The sequence below is a fragment of the Bombyx mori genome, chromosome 13 (assembly GCF_030269925.1).
Source record: "Bombyx mori chromosome 13, ASM3026992v2".
Taxonomy (NCBI): domain Eukaryota; kingdom Metazoa; phylum Arthropoda; class Insecta; order Lepidoptera; family Bombycidae; genus Bombyx; species Bombyx mori.
The window spans coordinates 2,180,330-2,202,918 of NC_085119.1; the positions used below are offsets into that span (position 1 = coordinate 2,180,330).

General features: G+C 35.6%; 1 protein-coding gene across 2 annotated transcripts in view; it reads left to right on the forward strand.

Annotated features, from left to right (window-relative positions):
• Nucleotides 1-342: 342 nt before the first annotated feature.
• Nucleotides 343-22,589, forward strand: part of LOC101746110 (glycine receptor subunit alpha-4) — a 64,475-nt gene continuing 42,228 nt past the window's right edge. For both annotated transcript variants that reach the window (XM_021349214.3, XM_021349215.3), the window contains exons 1-2: nt 343-482; nt 8,253-8,364. In XM_021349214.3, the coding sequence (XP_021204889.1) occupies nt 8,321-8,364 (44 nt within the window). In that variant the 5' untranslated portion in view covers nt 343-482; nt 8,253-8,320. The remainder of the gene's footprint in view (nt 483-8,252; nt 8,365-22,589) is intronic.

Consider the following 22,589-nt stretch of genomic DNA (forward strand, 5'->3'; position numbering starts at 1 on the left):
AACAACAAAGGTATTATTGAAACACTAGTACAAATTGATATTTATACGGTATTTTTAATAATAATTGAAATCTTTTGACGTTTTTTTTTGCGAGTTCACCATGTAAATCTTTTGTAATGCTTCACTCATTATGTGTTAGAATCATATTTCTTTTGGTCCTTTTCGATTTAATGTTATTGATGATATATTTGGATATCTGCGAAATAAATAGCCATATTATTATTTTTTATTAACATTTTTTTATTATGTTCAGTAATGTTTTTTTTTTGTTTGTTTGTAGCATCTGCCCTTAGCTAGCGGTGGGCGTTGAAACACGCGATGAGCGACTTGCAAAGCGTTTTCAGTTAAAACTACCGCGTTGGCCGATTCGATCGTGCCTTATATATTTATATTAATGATAAAAGTTAATAGTGACTGTTTACTATCAGCTTAAGCCAAGCGTAGTGCGGGGTGTTGTGTTTAAGAATGGTATGCTATTGTTGGTGAGTTCAATGGGTATTGTTAATTTCCTGAATGCAAAATGTAAAATTGAAAAATAGTTTTTTTTTTTTTTTGAGTTTGTTGAAGAACTAATTATGTATTATATAATTCTGCCTATTTCTGCCGCGAAGCAGTAATGCGTTTTGGTTTGAAGAGTGGGGCAGCCGCTGTAACTATACTTGAGACCTTAGAACTTAGTTCTCAAGGTGGGTGACGCATTTACATCGTAGATGTCTATAGGCTCCAGTAACCACTTAACAGCAAGTGGGCTGTGAGCTCGTCCACCCATCTAAGCAATAAAAAAATATATTTAAATGTTCCCTGTGAAAAGACTTTAAGCTGAGATTTTCTGCAGTATTATGGGTGCCAAGAATCAAACGAGTAGAAAATACTATAGATATCTTTCCAGTTCCCGAATACTGGTGACAAGACCTATTTCTGCCGTAAAGCAGCAATGCGTTTCAGTTCGAAAGGTGGGGCAGCTGCTGTACTGTAAAACTGAGACTTAGAACTCATCTCTCAAAGTGGATGTCAGCAATTACGTTGTTGGTAATCACTTAACACCAGGTGGGCCGTCTACCTATCTAAGAAATAAAAAAAATACACTGACTCCGACTAGATACCGAATGACGTGGTCGAAGCCATTAACTAAACATTTAACTAAACGGACGGTCAATGATATTTATAAGATTGAAGCATCTTCACAGTTTGCTGTGGCTATGCTAATTATATGTATAAACAACACAGTTTTCCTGAAACCGATCGCGCGTCACTTCTTGCTCATTAATGGAATTACTACAGAAACCTTTTTACTGGTGGTAGGACCTCTTGTGAGTCCGCGCGGGTAGGTACCATCACCCTGCTTGTTTCTGCCGTGAAGCAGTAATGCGTTTTGGGTTGAAGGGTGGGGCAGCCGTTGTAGCTATACTGAGACCTTAGGACTTATATCTCAAGGTGGTGGCGCATTTACGTTGTATATGTCTTCGGGCTCCAGTAACCACTTAACACCATGGCCATGAGCTCGTCTACCCATCTAGGCAATAATAAAAAAACCTGAATTACCAAAAGCAGTTGTACCAATTTTTACATCTTAAATGTTTACGAAGGGATAGAGGACAAAGAAATATATAATCGAATAGTCATATTCATTTATAAATTTTCTAAAATACAATGATAGATTCAATTATAAAAACGGTTTTATTCTGTTTGCGACAAAAAAACAAAATTCAAATAATTATTTTTAATCAACAAATGAATTTCGAAGCACGTTCATTAGGTTTTAAAAATTTTATAAATAAAGATTACAGTTTTGTATCCATTTCTTGCACAAGCTATTTAGATTTAAATAACGTTCAAGACCGATTTTCAATTGGTAATATTAACTTCCTAATAATATTACTACTGCATTTTCTTCCAGTGGATATTGTACCTCTTTGATGTGTCGAGCAGTGCTAATTTTCTGTCATCCTTAATACCATCTGGAGATGTGTTAGGGTTATGCGTTCTTACATAAGCCGTGGAAAATAACCAAGAAAAAAATAAGCAGTATTGACAGCAATTCTTATCAATCAATACTCTTAGTAGCAGTAGCTAGATGCAGATTTGTAGTTAGTGTAGATTTTATGGGTGTCAATAAATTAGCTTTATTTATCACTCTGAGTCCTTTGATCACTTACGCCAGTAGAACTTGCTTGGGAATAATGAAAACGGAGGTAATAATATGTGGTACTTGTTTGTCATATTTTATAGGAACTCATTGAAAATATGCCTATCCGTAAGCGTTTTTGATGATCAATGGTAATTACCATGTTCATGCCAGCTGTGAGCTTTACAAACCGTTAGGGGCTCTTATCGAAATAGACTTTAATGGTTTGTTCTTCTTCTCTTAGTCGGTCTCTTCATTGTTGAAGGTCGTGTCTAGCTTGAAGTTTTGATCACTCAATACACTATGCTTCTCCGCGTCTTCCTGCTTTTTAGGCCACGTCGCCTCACCAGTTTTCAAACGGTATACATGTCTACACGGGGTTAGACGATCACAACTACTTCTGTATAGAAAAACTACTTTTTGTTTATGATATTGTTAATTGAGATCGAAATTTGAAATCTAAAGATTTTAGAAGACCATACGTTTAGATTTATTGGTTTGAGCTATAACGTAATTTCAACTAGAAGAACTAGACTTCTAGCTGATAATAAAACCGGTGTCCATAATCTATACCCGCAGTAAATGTAGTTGGCACTTTCATTATTTTTCTGCAAAGTAATCCATTAAGTGTATTGTTATGGCATAAAAGATAATCTATACTCGAATGTAATCAAGCTTTGACCTCATGTCTTAGGCGGGGACTTCCACGTAACAATGTATGTTGGGTTCGATAAGCACGTAAATTAAAATGATTTCAATATAATAATATCAGTATTGAAACGTAAAACCTAAAACGCTTGCTTTTGAAATTCTTTAAATTAGCTTCGCTAGGGAGTTTTAGACAAACAACAATTTTATTATAATATCTTCTTAAAAAACGTTAATAAAATATCACATCATCAATCAATTAATATCACGAAACGAGATAGCTTTAAATAATAAAAAAACCTAAATTTTTCGTAACTTATTTGTAAATAATTAATCAAATAAAAAAGCCACAGATCAATTTTGAATATCATTGACATTAGACTTTTCATTATAAAGAACCAATTCAAATTTGAAAATAAAATTATAATATTATTTTTTATGTAGATTACGAATATATTGGTACATAATATAACCAGATACTATAGTTATAGATTGAATTATGAATTATGACTGAATTAAATAGGAACTATACTGAGACCTTACAGTTATATCTCAAGGTGGGTGGCGCATTTACGTTGTAGATGTCTATGGGCTCCAGTAACCACTTGGGAACCCCACCAGGGGGCTGTGAGTTCGTCTACCCATCCAAGCAATAAAAATAAAATAAAAATGGTTATAGACTGAGGTAAACAGAGAGTCGCTGCTGTAAAATCATTTAGTACGGTTTGAAACATTGATTGGACATGAATCCAGATCAATTGAGATATTTACCTCTTATTTCAAAGTATTTGTTCAATAAGATGAGGATGTCCCGCTGCCCCGCCCTTCAAACCGAAATGCATTACTGATTCACGGTACAAATAGACAGATTTCTCATCAATAATGACTGACTAATAGTATACTTGCCTCACTTAATAAGAAATTTAAGATCTGTGATTATCACTAAGCTGTCGAGTTTTATAACTATGTATATATACTATATGGATTTAATTTTATTTTTTTATTTTATTAATTTGTTAAATTATTTTTGCACTTTATGTTTTGGTTTTCTTAGTTGTTTGTGATTTTACTATTTAATAATTAAAATTCAGTATCTGATGATTTTTAACACAACCGATCTTATGCTAGTTGTGTTCATACCCAGAATGGTGAATTTAATATCAAACACGTTTTTTCTACTAAACTAGAATGTTACTGTGTGTAGATTTTATACAATTGTGTTAACCTAATAAAAAGTAAAAATAATAATAAAGAAAACCAACACATCTATTATCATCTATGCTGCAATGCCTGTCATATTGCCAACGGGTATGTTACTTCCTTTTCTGGGTGTCTTTTAAGCCATAGGCATAGCCCACTGAGTTTCTCGTCGGACCTTCTCAGTGGGTCGCGTTTTCGATCCGTTGGTAGATTCTGTGAAGCAATACTCTTGCTAGGGCCAGTGTTAGCAACACTTTTGGTTAGAGCCCCGTGAGTTCACCTACACGTCAAGGAGAAGCTGAAATAGCCTCTCAAGGCTATCCGCATAGGTAGGGCGAAAATAAAGGGTGTCATATTATTACGTCGCAACACAAATACAACATACCACAAGAATTTCCTTTTGAATTCTCCGAGTGACCTTCGACATTCGCTTACGTAATATGCCGGTGAATTACAAGACGCAGGTGGATCGTCCAATTACGAACCCAGTTAGCGGTGGCCACTCCATCCGGGAAGGATAGCCAGATCAAGCGTGCACTGGCCTTAAGGAAAATTGATGGTTTACGGAATTTGTCCAACAGGAACTACTTCCACACACGTGTCCTGATTTGAAGCCGATTTAAAATTCAACATTAAAATAATCATAATAATAGTTAACAGAATTAATGAGGAATAATTAATATCGGATTGTTAATCGTGACTCTATTGATCATTGACAAAAATTCTACTACTAAAAATACTACTACACTATAAGAGAAAATTCATTAGTACAACAGAATTTGAATCAGAACGCCTTAATATTAAGCTTCCATGAATTAAGGATTAGATAGTCGCATTTCGAGCATAAAATCAATCAGAAACGAATTTCATGAAATTTTTATTTTGTATGAGATCGAGGCACGGAATGACAGTGCTTCGACGTGTAGGTACATAGATAGTAGTTATTCAAATTTAATTTGTTCCCTCTGGTTGGCATCACGCGAATATCGTTAACATTACATTTACGAACATCAGGTACCCTCCCTTTCGTTTTATATATTCTAATCATGCAAGCCCTTCAGTGGTTATTCAGTACAGACATGGAGCACTTAAAATTTACTGCGGCTGATTTTGGCAAGCCGCTTTCACTGTTAGTATAGGATGTTATTTTTGATGTGCTATAATGAATTTTGAGTGATCCAAATCCTACAAAATGCTGCGTAAGATTTAAAATATATTTTTTTAATATTAAAAAATCTAACTACGTTCTTAAAGAACGGACAAAGTTAAGGCTTTGGGATAACGGACGCTTACCCATTGTCGATTTTGAGTCGTCAGCTCGTTTTGCTTAAAAAGTTTTCCTCATTATTACTACAATATTTATAGACATTTTGAATAACGTATTTGATGCATTTTCATAACAATAAAACATGATTTTGTAAAGTGTACTTTAGAAGATTGCTTTATTTGATATTATATCTGGCTATTGTAGATGTACGGTTTTATCTTCCTTAAATTATTAAGACACCAATGAGTCGTAGTATTTTTATTTTATTTTTAACTTTATAGTTTTTGTAGTGTAAAGTTTAAAGTAAAAAAATTTACAATCTCGAAATTCGAATTAACTTTTACGCGATCGAGAAGTTAAAAAAGTCCCAATAAGCAAATTATAGTGTGAAGTACTTACCAATGCCCATATAGATAACAACGTAAATGCCGTTAAACATGCTAATAAAATCGTGACACCTCAATTTTTATTCTAAATGCCTGTATTGCTCTTCAAACAAGGACTTTTCAATACTTCGCGGTAATAGAAGAAAGAATAGAAATATAGATATGTTATAATATACGAAACATAATATTTTTCCATCTTTTCTTCTTCTTGTTTTTGTATTTTGTTCTGGCTTGGAAATATATTTTTATTAAATATGTTCTTACTGCTCTCTAATTCACGGAAAACATTCACTTATGCACTAGTAAATTAAATTACAAAAGTGATTACCACGTAATTTTTAAACCTTAAATTAAATATCATCGCAGAATTTACACAATACATTTTTTTTCACAAGCTTTGTTTCACAAGTCTTGTTCGTGTTTTAATAAGAAAGCAAAAACGTCGGTAGCAGACTTATGGCTTTACTGAGAGTTCTTTGCGTCGGAAGAAAATTCCAAGTTCTTCTCTTGTCGTTCACAAAAATCTTTCATTTAAATAAAGAACGAATCGAGGATAGACGAGTGGTCTTACGGCTCTGTTTATTTTGCGCGGTCCCAGAAACTATTCACATCGCAACGTAGCTGCTTGTGACATCAGCCCAAAGTCTTGGAATGGCTACTTTGTAAGTAGCCATTCCAACCCAATTGTGAACAACAAATGATTACTTCAAAAATGCTACGGCGCGATCCAGTGACGTTTTTTAAGTATATTTGAGTATAGTAATGTAACGCTTCAGTGCTGAGCTCTCGAAAATACGATACGAATGCTCGGATGTCCTCTCACTAGCCGTATAATTGAGCATGCATGTATCGGGCCCAATTATATTTAAACACGAGCGTATTCCTGCGTTTCCATTTGCTCTGAAACATTTTTTATTTATTTTTATTTCTAAATTTATTTACGAAAAGGACATTATGTGTATGCTCTGTAATTATTTTTGAAAACTGTGTTTCCAAATTGGTTTCGCCGCTATTGAGGAATGCCTTATTAAAAAAAAAGAATTTGTAGTAGTTAAGGTATTTCAGAATGATAATATTGTGAGGTTGACGTTTTGTTGCAAGGATTTTTGTGATTTGCAATCATGGATTGGTTAATACTAGCATTTAATTCATTTTTACCGCGAACTAGTCATAGGTTCTGGGTTTTCAGCTTTAAGGTAACTGTTACAATGCACTTAAAATGTAATTTTTTTATTGTCCTTGTATAGAGAATGAGAGAGAGAGAGACTTGTATAGTCCTTGAGAAGCATAGGATCCACCTGATATATGGATGAACGCAGTGGTCTTAGGTAGTATAGATGAATTCTACTCCGGTGTCGGGCGGTGCAATGGTAAACCGAGATGACGGTATAATTTCAAACAATTCCTCAGGCATAGTACCATAACATTGGGCTCTTGTATCATGTCGTTTAGTGTTTGCTGTTATCTTTGTACTCTGGTAACTATTCAGCACTAGTTTAGCCATTAAGCTTTTTATACAAATAATAATATTTGATTGTATAGTTTAATTTAGTTATACCCATAGTTGAAATCGACGGTTATACAAACCTTAGTTAAAATTGGCAACGTGTAGCCGTTAGCAGTGATACCAATTATTGTATACATAGTTGCGTCTTGGGATCTGTTAACAATCGTGGCAAACTTTGTGAATAGCACCCACATTTTTGGAAAAAAATCTCTGGTAAAATTTTTCGAATATTCTGGCGTCTTTATAATAACAGCGGATGTTTCTTTAAATGTTCGTCCTCTGTATCCTTTCTAGTCGCTTATTTTGTTTATGATAAAACTTGGTACAATTAAAACTGGTATTACAGAGAAGGCTGGTGGTGATTTACTGGTGGTAGGACCTCTTGTGAGACCGCGCGGGTGGGTACCACCACCCTGTCTATTTCTGCCGTGAAGCAGTAATGCGTTTCGGTTTGAAGGGTGGGGCAGCCGTTGTAACTATACGTGAGACCTTAGAACTTATATCTCAAGGTGGGTGGCGCATTTACGTTGTGGATGTCTATGGGCTCCAGTAACCGCTTAACACCATGTGGGCTGTGAGCTCGTCCACCAATCTAAGCAATAAAAAAAAAGGCTAGCTCTATTAATTAACCCAAAACAGATTGGTAGTTTTGACAAATGTGTGCAATCCATGTGATATAGATAGAATTGTTAGTAACCAATCTTCATTAGCTGGTCTTAAAAGGACGACGTAAAACCACGAAATTGTCAACGATATTCGCGAAACCCTCAGAATATATAAAGACTCCATACATTCGGTCAGTAGGTCGAGAAGAGCCCCAGTTATCGATTTCAAATAATCAATTCCTTTCATTACTAAATTATGAGCCAATTCCACCTTTGTGTTGCGATCGTATGTAATTGTCTGTTTCACTTCAATTCAGTTATTTCCTTGACATTTTATTTCATAATTGCTGTTGATAAGAATGACAGAAATGGATTAACTAGACCTGATGATTGTATTGAGTTTGTCTGGTATTATTGCAAAAGGTGTTCGGTGATTTCAAGGACACTATAATCACTATTTTAAAGCATTCTTCCTTAGATTACCTCCACCTCTATATAATTTATTTGTCCACAGAAATACCACCAGCGTTGGAATGTCCCGCCTTCCGAGATTTGCACCTCCAGACCCTGATTTCCTCAAAAATGATGCCTTGCACTTGGCCTACGACTTTATTCTTTTTGATATGGTAAGATTTTTTCGTTCATTACATTTAATTAATTGTATCAACGAACAATTATGAAATTGTTATACGTTCGCGATTTTTTTAAAGAAGATTAAGTAAATAACTGCTCAAAAAACAAATTGAGATTCGTTGTTTTTGACTTAGATAGATTGCATAGCATTCCAATTCCCATTCTTTGAAAAAAAACTTTCAGGCATTCTCTTAGATATTTTCTGTGATAGAATAATATATGATTTTCTGTTTGTGGTCAAATTGGCTACTCAGATGAGGCCCCACCATTGTATAGGGATCTTAGTTGTCACCTTTTTTCCTAACCCTAAACACGTACCTATGGTAAAAATCATTACACCTGTTCCTTTTCTTTATATATATATATGTGTATGTGTGTATGTGTATGTATGTAAATATATATATGTGTGTGTATATATATATGTATAATATTGGCTTACCTATTTTGATTTACTCGTATATTCAGCACCGTTATTACTAGTTTTAAGATACTCCTGTAAAAAACTCTCCACGAGACAGGCAGTGCTTAGTGTGGAGAGTTTTTAGCAAACTGTTATGTGTAAATGTTTTCAAGGTTAATAAATAAATTATTATTATTATTATTATTATTTACTGGTAATCTAAGGTAAGCTGGTAATTCCAGATCATGCGGACGGATAGGTGAGCTCACGGGCTAAACCTGAGAGAATTGCTAAAACTAGCCCTAACAAGGGTTTGTTCGCTCGTTGAACTTTTGGTTGTAATGGACGAGATTGACGAGGACGGTGACAGGTGTTTGTAGGGCCTAAAAGAACCAGTTTTCACTGAATACTTGGTGAGTGTGTGTGTGAATACACAACTTAAAGCAAGACCAGCCGAGAGCTATGTTCCCTAAGCCTTACAAATCAAAGATTCTGTTTGATATTCGAAATCCGCTAAGCCTGATAACATAAATAAATACTATAAGCCTACACTAACTCTTCAATTAATTCGATAATTCAGTACAACTCGCTTGCTTTTATCAGTCAAGGTCGTCGCAGTCGTTTAGGTATCTTTATACCACCCACCTATCCGGCGTCGGGGGTCGTACACTGTGGGCCAAGGTTATAAGAAAATAAATGAAAATAACTCAATTTGCGAAGTCGGACTTTTGTGTCATAGTGAGAAAATTAGAAAAAGTAAGACGCAGGAAAAGTTTTACTGTTTAATGTCCTTTGGACAACTTGTTAATAATGAAACAATCCTTAATGATCATTCTATAAAAATAATAAATATTTGGCCATCTTTGTAAAATATAAATATCTGATAAAATATAAATAATCGTTTCTTAAAATGTGGCTGTATTTAAATTTCTCAAAAACGATTACTGTACTATATTATTTTATTCTCAAAATCCTTAATTTATTTCAGTCGTTCGAATGATAATATTAGTCTAGACCATTAATTTGTAAAAATTGATTGGCCATTCCACAAAATCAAATACTAGAAAAGGAGCATTAGCTTCATCAGCAGATCGCAATTGCCAGAGCACTGAATCAAAATAACATCTGTTTAGATAGAAACCTTTGATACAAGACTAGCAATTTGCAATCTTTTGATCCGAAATTAAGTACATAAATTATTCCAATAGGCGCATTTATGAAGCTTATCGCCTTATTTGTAATTCAATTACAAACTGTCATCTGAAATATGTTGGCGATCCAATTTTATAAAATCGAACGCCTCGTTAACAATTTATGGCATCATTGATGTCAAATGTTACATAAAATAAAATATAAATGAAGGCTTTCTTTATTTTTTAGGTATAAGATAAAAAAAATAACACGCCAAAGTTGTTTGTGAAGTTTTAATTAAGTATCGATTTTTCATTTTAAATGACAAGATTTTTTTTCATTAACGCACAAACGCAGCTTTATATTAAGTTTGATGTTTGTTATTTGATTTTTCTTAGTATTTGTTTGTATGATTAATTAGACAAAAAAAAATGTAATGAAATGTAAAAAAAAAAAAACAAAAAAATCTATATCGTGAAACTAATTTTAGATGGAAGTTGTCGTGGCCTAAAGGATAAGACGTCCGGTGCATTCGTATCGAGCGATGCACCGGTGGTCGAATCTCGCTGGCGGGTACCAATTTTTCTTATGAAATACGTACTCAACAAATGTTCACGATTGACTTCCACGGTGAAGGAATAACATTGTGTAATAAAAATCAAACCCGCAAAATTATAACTTGCGTAATTACTGATGGTAGGACCTCTTGTGAGTCCGCACGGGTAGGTACCACCGCCCCGCCTATTTCTGCCGTGAAGCAGTAATGCGTTTCGGTTTGAAGGGTGGGGCAGCCGTTGTGACTATACTGAGACCTTAGAACTATATCTCAAGGTGTGTGGCGCATTTAGGTTGTAGATGTCTATGGGCTCCAGTAACCACTTAACACCAGGTGGGCTGTGAGCTCGTCCACACATCTAAGCAATAAAAAATAAAAAAAAACTTAACTGAAGCGATTCGGTGATTTTGAATTTTGACGGCCATCATAGACACTAAGCCCAAGATCACGTGTGTTTTTTTTTATTTATTGCTTACATGGGTGGACGAGCTCACAGCCCATCTGGTGTTAAGTGTTTACTGGAGCCCATAGAAATCTACAACGTAAATGCGCCACCCACCTTGAGATATAAGTTCTAAGGTCTCAAGTATAGTTACAACGGCTGTCCCACTCTTCAAACCGAAACACATTACTGCTTCACGGCAGAAATAGGCGGGGTGGTGGTACCTACCCGTGCGGACTCACAAGTGGTCCTACCACCAGTACTACCTTAAGCTACTTAAGCGCAAAGGCTATGTCAGCGTAGCCGGGTGAGAGTAGGTGAGCTCACGGGTTTCAAACCAGGAGTGTTGCTAACACTGGCCCTTGCAAGAGCAGTGCTTCACAGAATCTACCACCGGATCGGAAACGCGACCCACTGAGAAGACCCGGCGAGAAACTCAGTGGGCTGTATCTGTGGGTTAATTTACTCGTCGAGTCCTTCATCGCAAGCAACGGGTTCGGCGAGAACTGTGACCGTAAATAATATTGATGATACCTATAAGCACCGGTAACTGCTTACCATTGGGTGGTCCGTATGCTGGTCGACTTAAAGAGGCAATACATTTTTTTTATTATTTTGTAATCTATTACGCTTTTAAAAATAACAGATTAGATAAAAATCTAGAAAAAAGACGTTTTAGAAAAGAAAGTTGTGCTTTGGGAATGTGTGTGAATTTCGAAGCTCATCAATTAGATTAGCTATCAGAGCTTTACGAATTAGCCTAGCTTACCAGAGTTTTGTAGTTTAGTGCTCCAACTTGACAACAATAATGGAAGAGAGTAAGCAGCTTTGATCAAAACACAAATTCTTTAAAAGTATTTTTTAGTAACCACCTTATTTTCTAAAAAGTTTTATAGTTTGTTCGTTTTTTCTAAAGTAATTACTTAAAGCTATTGTAAATTACGTACTTTTATTATTTACCTTCTAATGATCGCTATACACACAAAAAAAAAAATTTGGGACATGGGTTGAAAGGTACTACAGGACATCTTTTAGCTACGCATTTTAAACGAGATTTTATAAGCAATAGCCAGCAGCTTTGCTATGATCTTGGTATTGTAGTATCCCTGAGTGATGATGATTACTTAACATCAATTGTTTGGTATTCTCGTATAAAAACCAACGCCAATAAAAATAAATCTCAAGATGGATGGCAGTAATTTGTTGTGGTGCCTAGAATTCACAGATGCTACATAAAATTTCTCTTCTTTCTATCCACAAAAAAAATAAATATATTAATCTAAAGAGCACTTTAGAAGCACACGGTGTGGTATTGACGTAGATCATGCCTACTAAACCTTTAAAGTCCGCAAATCTGTGATCAGAAACACAATGAAACACCAGGGCTCAAAGCAAACTGGGCTATCACTGGAATCATCAAACAGATATCTCGAATTAGTGCGGTAACCCTAATCAATTTAGATTCCAAGTTCCCCTGCGGCTTCCAACTGTCCTTCAAACTCAAAGTGATAAATTACGAGAAAGGTCAAGGCATAGTTTAACCCTTGAACCGACCTGATACACCACGAAACATCGCGGTGTTTCCTTGTGCTAATATGGTAATTTCCCCTGGCGGTTGGCGAAAATTAAATGCGGCCTTTCGTATTAACGACTTCAGCCCTTGAAGTCTGGCGTTCTATTTTTCGTAGTTCATTTTCAAGGCTACTTTATCGTGTGACTTATTTCTTTTTAATATCATAAGCCGAGGTTGATGTTTGTAGTTTATGATTTCAGAAATTGGATATCATATTGATACAATATATTTATTTTTCTAGTAGATATTTGGGGTGTTTGATAGGATTCTGGTCTTAAAGTGGATTTAATATGAATGAGATTGCAGGGTCGTTTGAACTGTCTTCGAACGAAGCATCTTCACTTCTTTCTATGTTTTGTAGCACATCATGTTTCACGCATGGAGTTCAGGGAGTGTGCTGATAATTTTTCGTCATATGATTTTTACCATATTATCCCTCACCGACGGAAAGAGTGTGATGATGACCATATTACCTAGAAAAACTGCGCGACTCCACAGAGCATTTCCATATTTTTTTTGCTCCATTTGGCTTTCGAACAAACTTACCTCCACGGCGTTTCGTGAGTGCTATGACCTGTCCTCTTCAAACAAGGTTTGAGTGTTCAGCAGTTTGGCTATGCCGTTGGCGTTGCTCACATCCATAAGCGACGTTGACTACTCACTATAGGGCTGGTCGTATGCTTTTTAGTCAAAAAATCGATTAAGAAAATGGTGGTGGCTGGCTAGACATTTAATAAAAAGTTTGAAGTTTCACGAAGGATCGATTTCACGAGTATGTGTGTGCCTAACGTGACTCTGATAGTTCGTAACTTGTAATCTCTACTAAATTAAGACATTAAAGGCTTATTTAAAGGACTATTGTATTTACACTAAAAAAGAAATATTGCTTTGATGGGTGATAATTCCTTGACGTGTGCACGAGCTCACAGCCCACCTGGTGTTAAGTGGTTACCGAAGCCCATAGACATCTACAACGTAAATGCGCCACTCACCTTGAGATGTAAGTTCTAATATCTCAGTATAGTTACAACTGCTGCCCCACCCTTCAAACCGAAACGCATTACTGCTTCACTGCAGAAATAGACAGGGCGGTGGTGCCTACTCGTGCGGACTCACCAGAGGTTCTACCAGTAATACCAGCATACGGTGCTTAAGTTTTTTTTGTAGAAAGTCATATTGCTTGGGAGTCAGAATTCATTTTTAGCGCGAATCAGTATTGCTTCCGTTTTGAAAAGTTGGGCAGCTTTTGTATGAATCATAGTTTGATTAAGATTTCGTTTCATGTTTCAACGCGTATTCACTTAATATTACATCTGCTTAAAGCTCATTTACTCATTTAAAACAAAGAATACAAAGCTACAGAATACTAAGCATACTAAGCTAAGTATAGATAAAAAAATAATAGTATTAAATTAGGTACAAAACGAAAGCACGCGACTAGAACCGTATATGTTACGAGAAATAAGCCTGACTCAATTAAACTAATTATAAAATGGAAATGGATCAATAATAAGTATAACTATGCGGTTTAAAATAGAGTGTCAGCGTGCAGGCTGTATAAAAATCGATGGCTTCACCTTGGCCCGAATATGTTTCGATTCCACGTCATCAAGTATTTGTAACACTTAAACTGCAATGGTGCTGAAAACGTGTTCATAAATAAATAGCTTCGTATTTTGTAAAAAAAAAATATCACTTTCACCAAATTTTAACCTAATGTCTCAAAGCACTTGGTTATATTTACATTGCAGTATTTTAAAGCGTCTGGTAACTGTTTTAAATTAATCAGTAGAGTGATAGTTAGATGGGTTGACGAGCTCACAGCCCATCTGGTGGTGAGTGGTTACTGGAGCCCATAGACATGTATAACGTAAATGAGCCAGCCATTTTGAGATATAAGTTCTAAGGTCTCAGTATAGTTACAACGGCTGCCCCACCCTTCAAACTAAAACGCATTACTGCTTCACGGCAGAAATAGGCAGGGTACTTACCCGTGTGAACTCACAAGAGGTCCAACCAGCAGTAATTACGCAAATTATAATTTTTGCGGGTTTGATTTTTATTACACGATGTTATTCCTTCACCGTGGAAGTCAATCGTGAACATTTATTAAGTACGTATTTTATTAGAAAAATTGGTACCCACCTGCGGGATTCGAACACCGGTGCATCGCTACATCCAAATGCACCGGACGTCTTATCCTTTAGGCCACGACGACGATGTTTTTCTTATGTTCTGTTACATATTAAACTGATTAAAATAGTTTATACTTGCTTATGTAGATTAACTTTTACAAACGTTTCAATTTACAGGCAGATAATTACTGGTGGTAGGACCTCTTGTGAGTCCGCACGGGTAGGTACCACCGCCCCGCCTATTTCTGCCGTGAAGCAATAATGCGTTTCGGTTTGAAGGGTGGGGCAGCCGTTGTAACTATACTGAGACCTTAGAAGTCATATTTCAAGGTGGGTGGCGCATTTACGTTGTAGATGTCTATGGGCTCCCAGTAACCACTTAATATCAGGTGGGCTGTGAGCTCGTCCACCCATATAAGCAAAAAAAAAAGATAAACTTTGAGAAACAAATTTAAATTGCATAAACTGCTTCGGTAGCTTAGGTATATTAATTGCCTTTCACTAGCAGTCTAGTAGCAATGTTTTAAATATTATTCTACAGGGAATAACTGAACTGAAATTACAAAATTTCAATCTCAAATTTCACTATCGCTCTCATGCTTAGCTAATTGGACTTTATTTGAATACTTTTGAAGCGATGTTTGTCGAATAGTTGTCTTAATCATATAATTTATCTGAAATATTCTATCATTAAATTAAAATCACTTTTGTGGTTTCATCCAACTTTTTTATTTACACCTTAGGCTTTATTATTAGCACTAGTGGTCCCCTAGTTGTCGATTTCGAAATTCGACTATAATTAGTTGAAATTATAAGTTTGTACACTATTATGATTCTTTTGTCAAAGACTTCTATACTTCTGTAATCACAGATTTCGCCAGGACTACACTTGAGACAAATATTACCTAATAAAGACAAACAATATTACTCTATTCTCAATTTGATCACAGACTATAAGCAATAAGAAAAGTTTGACAATAAACAAATAGTATGCATGCGTGTGTGTCAAATACAAGGTAGTATGCGTGATGTTTTTATTGATTGATTTAATGACTTTTCATGCATAATTAAAAAAATATTAACATTCTGCACTCCTTCTCTATATTCTCTATAAGTGTGGGAAATTTCATACTCCTCCGTCCGCGTAATTTTCGTAAAAAGGGGTACAAAGTTTTTGCTTGACGTATACATCGATCGACAATCGACATACAAATTTCAGTGCGCTGCGTAGGGCACCGGTGACCTATGAATGTGGCAGTCAATGTGTTAATTGTGAAAGTGCTTACCAATAACAACTAAACGAATTTTCCGAGATTTTTGTACTAAGCATGATCACCGCAGCCGGGCGATACGGAAAAGCAACCGAGTAAGGAAATTTCAACGGTGCCCCAGAAAACACTTAAAAAACTTAAAGAGACACTTTTCATGAGTTTTCATTGAACGAAATCTCTTTCTGAAATAGGAAATTAAAACTTTGTTTCTCAAAACTCTAAGCTTAAAGAATAAACATTTCTTTTTGAATTTCCTCCTAAATTTTATTACGAACAGATAACTTTTGTCAGTCTTTCTAGCACGTTTTTCTTAGTATTTTCGCTAGTTTTCGCGTTCTGTAAATATAATTAAAACTACTCTTACGGTTTAATCTCGCATTAAATTTGTTATTTTCATTTCATTTCCGACTTTGTGAATGTGTGAAGGATATCCTATTTATCAATGGCTAGTTATCAATGTATTGTTTGTGTTGATTGTATTGTGGTGTACTTATGCGGACACCGTTTTTTTTTTTTCTGGGACGCGCAATTTTTATTTTATTTGTAATAGCGATCCGCCCTCGCTTCGCTTCGGAAACTGTAATCTAAAAATGTAAAATATTTATAAAAATATTTATTTATTTATTTATTATTTATTCTTCAATCACTCTATCTATTGAAAAAAAACCGCATCAAAATCCGTTGCGTAGTTTTAAAGATTTAAGCATAAATAGGGACAGACAGATATAGGGACAGAGAAAGCGACTTTGTTTTATACTTGTAGTGATTTTTAATTCTTATTTGTAATTTTGTTTTCAATAGCCAAAGTTATGTACATTAATACAGGTTTACTGAGTGCACAAACCATTTAGATTGCAATCCAGATTAGATCTACTACTTGTACAATTTAGCTAATATGTACTGTGATGATTGTAATTTGTTTTGTGCGTCAATAAATAAATAAAAAAGAATACTTTAGTATTCATCATCAAGGATGATTAAGGTACTAATGATTACTATACCATTAGGTAAGCTCGTAGAAATTGCGCATCAGCTTCCAGACCCGTTGCTGTCAAGCATCGCAGGTATAACATTCAGCAGTATCAGTGCGAATCGTACTTATGAGACGATGCACCCAGGCAGCGCAAACATGTAGTAAGCGAAACGGTTTACAACGTAAATGCGCCACCCACCTGGAGATATAAGTTCTAAGGTCTCAATTTAAGTAGTTACAACGGCTGCCCCACCCTTCAAACCGAAACGCATTACTGCTTCATGGCAGAAATAGGCAGGGTGGTGGTACCTACCCGCGCGGACTCACAAGAGGTCCTACCACCAGTAAAAAAAAGCGTTGCAATAGTCAGATTATAATAGTAGTCCTCGGCAGTCTTTGTCTATTGCGAATACTCGCAATATTGATTCACAGCTACGTTTGTGTAAATATAAAAAAACTGTCAGACATTTTATGAAAAAAGTTGAGTCACAGTTCTTTCATATTCTCTCAACTTAATTAAAGTTTATTATCACGAACGATTGCGTTACTTTTGATATTTACTGAGCTTTGTTTATTTTCTAGAGCTTCTGTCAAATGGGGTTAATGAGTTGCTCATAATTATGTTTCATTGTATAAGTTGTGTTTATATTTTTCACTGCCGTACGACGAGCCTTGGTTCATATCGATGTTAAGCGGTAGTCAGTTCTTGTTGCAGAAAATATAATGGTACTAATTACAGATTTTCTAATCTAGACAGGATTGGTACATATGTAATTAGTACCACGAGTAGGGATCACTTTCCTCTCTGCCTAATTAATAGGTTGGAGAAAAAGATTCTTCGTATGTTTTAAGAAAATTAACAACATTTTTTAATATTGTTTATTTACATTTAACTAAAGTATGTAGATACCATTTTGTTCGATATCTTTTTGCCATCTTGTAGGTAGGGACATGATCCCATTGCTACAGAAATTTTGGGGCTTCTGATCAAAATATCGCGACAATTGGTTTTGGCAGTCCTCTCGTGATGTTAACCTAACACTGCTTAAAGAATTCTGAAGAGATCGAAACAGGTAGAAATCTGAAGGTGCAAGGTCAGGACTATACGGCGGATGCATTAACACTTCTCAGTCAAGCTCTTTTAATTTTTGCTGAGTGGCTATATATATGTGAGGTCTAGCGTTATCATGATGAAAAACCACACCCCTTCTGTTGATTAATTCCGGCCGCTTTCTCTCAACTTCTTGCTTTAATCTCATCAGTTGTTCGCAGTAGAGATCAAAATCGATGGTCCTGCCTGGTGGTAACAGCTCATAATGAATAATGCCCTTGCAATCCCACCAAACACACAGCATCACCTTGTTGCGTTAAGTTAACCCGGGTTTCGCCACAGTCTGTGAAGCCTGACCAGCCTTTGACCACGACCTTTTTCGCGCGTTCTTTCGTACGTGATCCACTTTTTATCATCAGTTATCAGCTTCTTCAAAAATGGTTCGATTTCATTTTGTCATAATAGAGAATCACAAAAGAGTACACGGTTCATTAGGTTTCTTTCAGTAGCTCGGGAGGTACCCAAATACCGTGATTTTTGTGTACCCAGTTTTTTTCAAATGCGCCAAAACTGTTTTCTAATCAATTGCCAGTTCTTCAGCTACGTCGTAACTACCGATATGCCGATCTTGCTCCACTTTTTCAAAAATGGCATCCATTTTATCCGTAATACCAGACCAGACCGACGTGCATCTTTGACCTCAAAATTTCCGGATTGAAAACGCTTAAACCAAATTTGTGCTATTGTCACAGACACTGCACTAGATCCATAAACATCGCAAATTTTTTTCGCGGCTTGCGTTGAATTTTTACCTTTTTTGTAGTAAAATTTTAAAATGTCGAATTTAAAATCGAATTTCTTCATTAGATTCACTCATCTTGACAGTAAGAAAAATAAATAAAAATCATACATTTTCCTGATTTGAATTTGGAAAATTATCTTCTTTAAAATTTAAACTTTTAATGATATCAAAACCACCCAGGTACAAATATTATAGCCAAAGAGGTTTTATTACAAGTTCATACATACTATAAAGCGAAAAGACTTTTTCCCCAACCTATTATATAGTATGTGTTTTTTTATTGTAATTCCGACGAAGCTCGTAGCTGGGAAAATGGGACTTTCTCTAGAATTTTGCTCTTTAGGTTATTTTATCAACCAGCAAAAGACTGAATAAATTTGTATCTCGTACTTTTTTATTTATCCATTCGTGACTTAACCAAAAATTCAGTCTCAAAGCTATGCGACTTTATGTTTGCTTCCAGTATGAATACTTGAAGGCGGGTTGAGTTAATAAAATAAATAGCTCGTTTAAGAGGCTCTACCTTTTATACCGTTCACAGCGTCCCATCTTTTCATATAATTTTGAAAACACTCAATTAATTTGTGAAAAGGAGGCCATTGTTCTTCTTCTTTCTTTGTTTTCTTTTACTGTGATTTACTATTTTATTCGTATATATTATGATGACTACTTTTATTTTCGATTTTTTTTCTTTTACTTTTAAAAACACCCGCCGAATATCGCCAACCTTTTTAGCCTATCGTGATAAGGTTCTTGATTACGGTTAAGGTTTTTGATTTCTGATAAAAACCTTATCAGGATAGTGTCTTTTTTTGGAATCTACAGTAGAGCTTTCATTGATTAAACAAGTCAATGACAACCAATTTTTGGATTGAGTAGAAGTTGCCAATATTCAATCAATTTTTAATTTACTTCAATGCTCAAAAACGCAGAACTATTTCCAATAGTCAATATTTTCTGATTCATTTAACAGAAAATATAAAATAGAAAAAATCTACAATTCTATGCTCTCTAGAATCTTATAAAGAATTTTTGATATTTTCGTCTTGAAGAAGATGATCATAAAATTTCACGATAGTGTTATTATGATGCGCGGCAAGTGATAAAATACGTTTAGGCTGGATTTTAGTTTCTTTTTCTTAGAATCTGATATTTATATACAATGAAAAAAAAAAATTACTACGAAAAAGTTTTAAATAGGAAAAGCTTTCAGTAATGTACATGCTACTCGCGTTTTGAACCCTATAATATTATCCGTTGAATTTCAATAGAGACTACATTTCTCATCAGTTATTTTTATCCTTTTTTTTTCGCGCAGGGACCTAAAGCTTTTGCGAGGATTTTTATTGCCCTTGAGGGCAGACGAGCATACGGCCCACCTGATGATGAGTGTTTACCGTCGCCCCTGGACTCCAGCAATTCCAGCTAAGAGCTAATCCACTGCCTACCATTAAGTACTATCCACAAGCCTCGTTTGAAGAAGAACATATCACAGCGCCCGGAATACCCCGTAGCGGGGAGTCCATTCCAAAAATTTGCTAACAGTTGCCCTAGTAGCAAAAGTGCTTCACTCAATCTACCACCGGATCGGAATCGCAACCCAAACTCAATGGATTGTATTTGTGGGTTGTAACTATTTGTCTCACTCCACGAGTTCAACGAGTTACGGTTATGATCTCTTATTAAATTATGCATTAAATTGTAATATTACATTGATTGAAGTTTTAAATGCACGTCAAAAACACGTCTCTACTTTTACTAGTGGCAGGGATATTGTGAGCCTCCAATGACAATTTTGTCAATATCTGTAGCGAGGCAGTCAGTTCAGCTCAGACTGAGCACGATATTTTTACCTATAGGCCTAGTGACGCTTATAAAAATGTTCAAGGACATCCTCCCTAATAATAGTAAATTGAGTAGTGGAATGGTTTAATGTTTATTGCATTATTTATGACATTGTGTACAAACTCAGCACATTAATTGTCTTGTTATAAGCCAGATATTTTTTTACCTGTTGTTATTTTTTGTGTATCTTCTTAGTTTGTAATGTGTATTGTGTGCCTAATAAATAAAAACATAAAAAAGAGGTGATATGCCTAATATCTCCAGTGTTGGGCTGGATACAGTACAATAAGCCTAACACCCCACAATAGTCGATGGGCCAGAATCTGAGAAAGAGCGCGAAAGATCCAACGACTGCCCAATTATGTTGTCCAGCACTTCAAGTGAGCCCATACTTTAATGCAGATTTTTTTATTGCTTTGGATCCACAATGTGCGTTAATATGTAGAAGTACCCTTTGACATCAGTACAATAGTATGGCCTGAGACTTATTCGTCGATACCGATTTTACTGATTCTGCCGACAACTTATGCTACCCATGCGGTGGCAAGATGGGATATACTCACAGTAAGCATATCCTAGACCATGGCTTACTAGTCATCAGTCTAGCTCACCGTTGAAACCAGGAAGAAGGACAACCTGCAGCAGGTGAAGCCCCACGAAACAAAAGCTTATTTTCTTTTATTGAAGTAGGTGCAAGTGAGTTCACAGGTCACGTTCATTTAAGTCGTGAAGTTTGAGGGACAAGACAATAGTTATACAATACATTAGAGAGTCCGAATTCATGACGCAAGATGGGTAACGTCATTCACATATTGGTGTGTATGGGCTTTATTACTTATTCGTTTAACAGCGGTGAATAATAACCTGTCTCTGGCTGGTTTGGACGTAGGTTATCGAAGAGAGGGAGTCTGGCCATTTCCTCTCACCCAAAAAAACCCGCTGAGCAGATTATTGAATTAAAATGCAAAATTTGTATATATGTTTTTGGCAGGATCACATTATTGCAGATATGTTAAATGGCGAGATAAATATGCATTCGTTACCACCAATATCTGTGATAAGATGTCAAAAACATTCCTACATGTAGACGGTAACCTGAACTGCTTATCAAATAAATAAAAATCTATTAAACTCTTAACTTAACTGTTTTTTTATTGATTTCTCTCAACTATTCTCGTTGAGAGAAATCAATAAAAAAACATATTATCCAATCAAATCAAATCAAATAAAAATAAAATATTCAACATAAATGAAAGTACATACTTGTTGAACGTAAAAAAGAAATACCGCCAATTCACAAAAACTAGCCTCCGTCCTGAGAAGAACTGGCAAGATTCTCAGCGGGCATCTCTTTTTTTTAAATATTGCAATTTTTTTTAATATTCCTTTTTACAATGAGTATTATAACGTAACAATTATTGCAATATTGAAATGCCCGGAGCGAGCAACTTATTCCCACTTTGTGCAATCTTCTATCCATGTTCGAAACGACATTGTACAGGTCTGGGTGAAATTGACAGGTCGTATCTACACATAAATAGTTCAAGAACGGCCGCTTCACGTCGAGAGCCTTTGAAAAGGGTTGCGCTTTATAGACGGATAATTGAATCTCGTTTCATCAGGGCATCGGAGTGTTTTTTTATTTATTTATTGCTTAGATGTGTGGACGAGCTCACAGCTCACCTGGTGTTTAGTGGTTACTGGAGCCCATAGACATCTACACATCTAGACATCTCAGTATCGTTACAATGGCTGCCCCACCCTTCAAACCGAAACGCATTACTGCTTCATGGCAGAAACAGGAGGAGCGGTGGTACCCACCCGTGCGGACTCACAAGAGGTCCTACCACCAGTAATAAATCGATGTACAGTGTAATGTAAAATCGATTTACGACGAAGCTGAGAAGCAGCAAAGTATTCGTGTTGAGGATTCTCTGCCGTGTTTAATTGTAACAAGCTTATTAACGTGTATTGAAAGATACAATAGATTTATAGGATTTCCGCGAAAATATTTGTTGTTTTATTTGCCACTCAAAGAT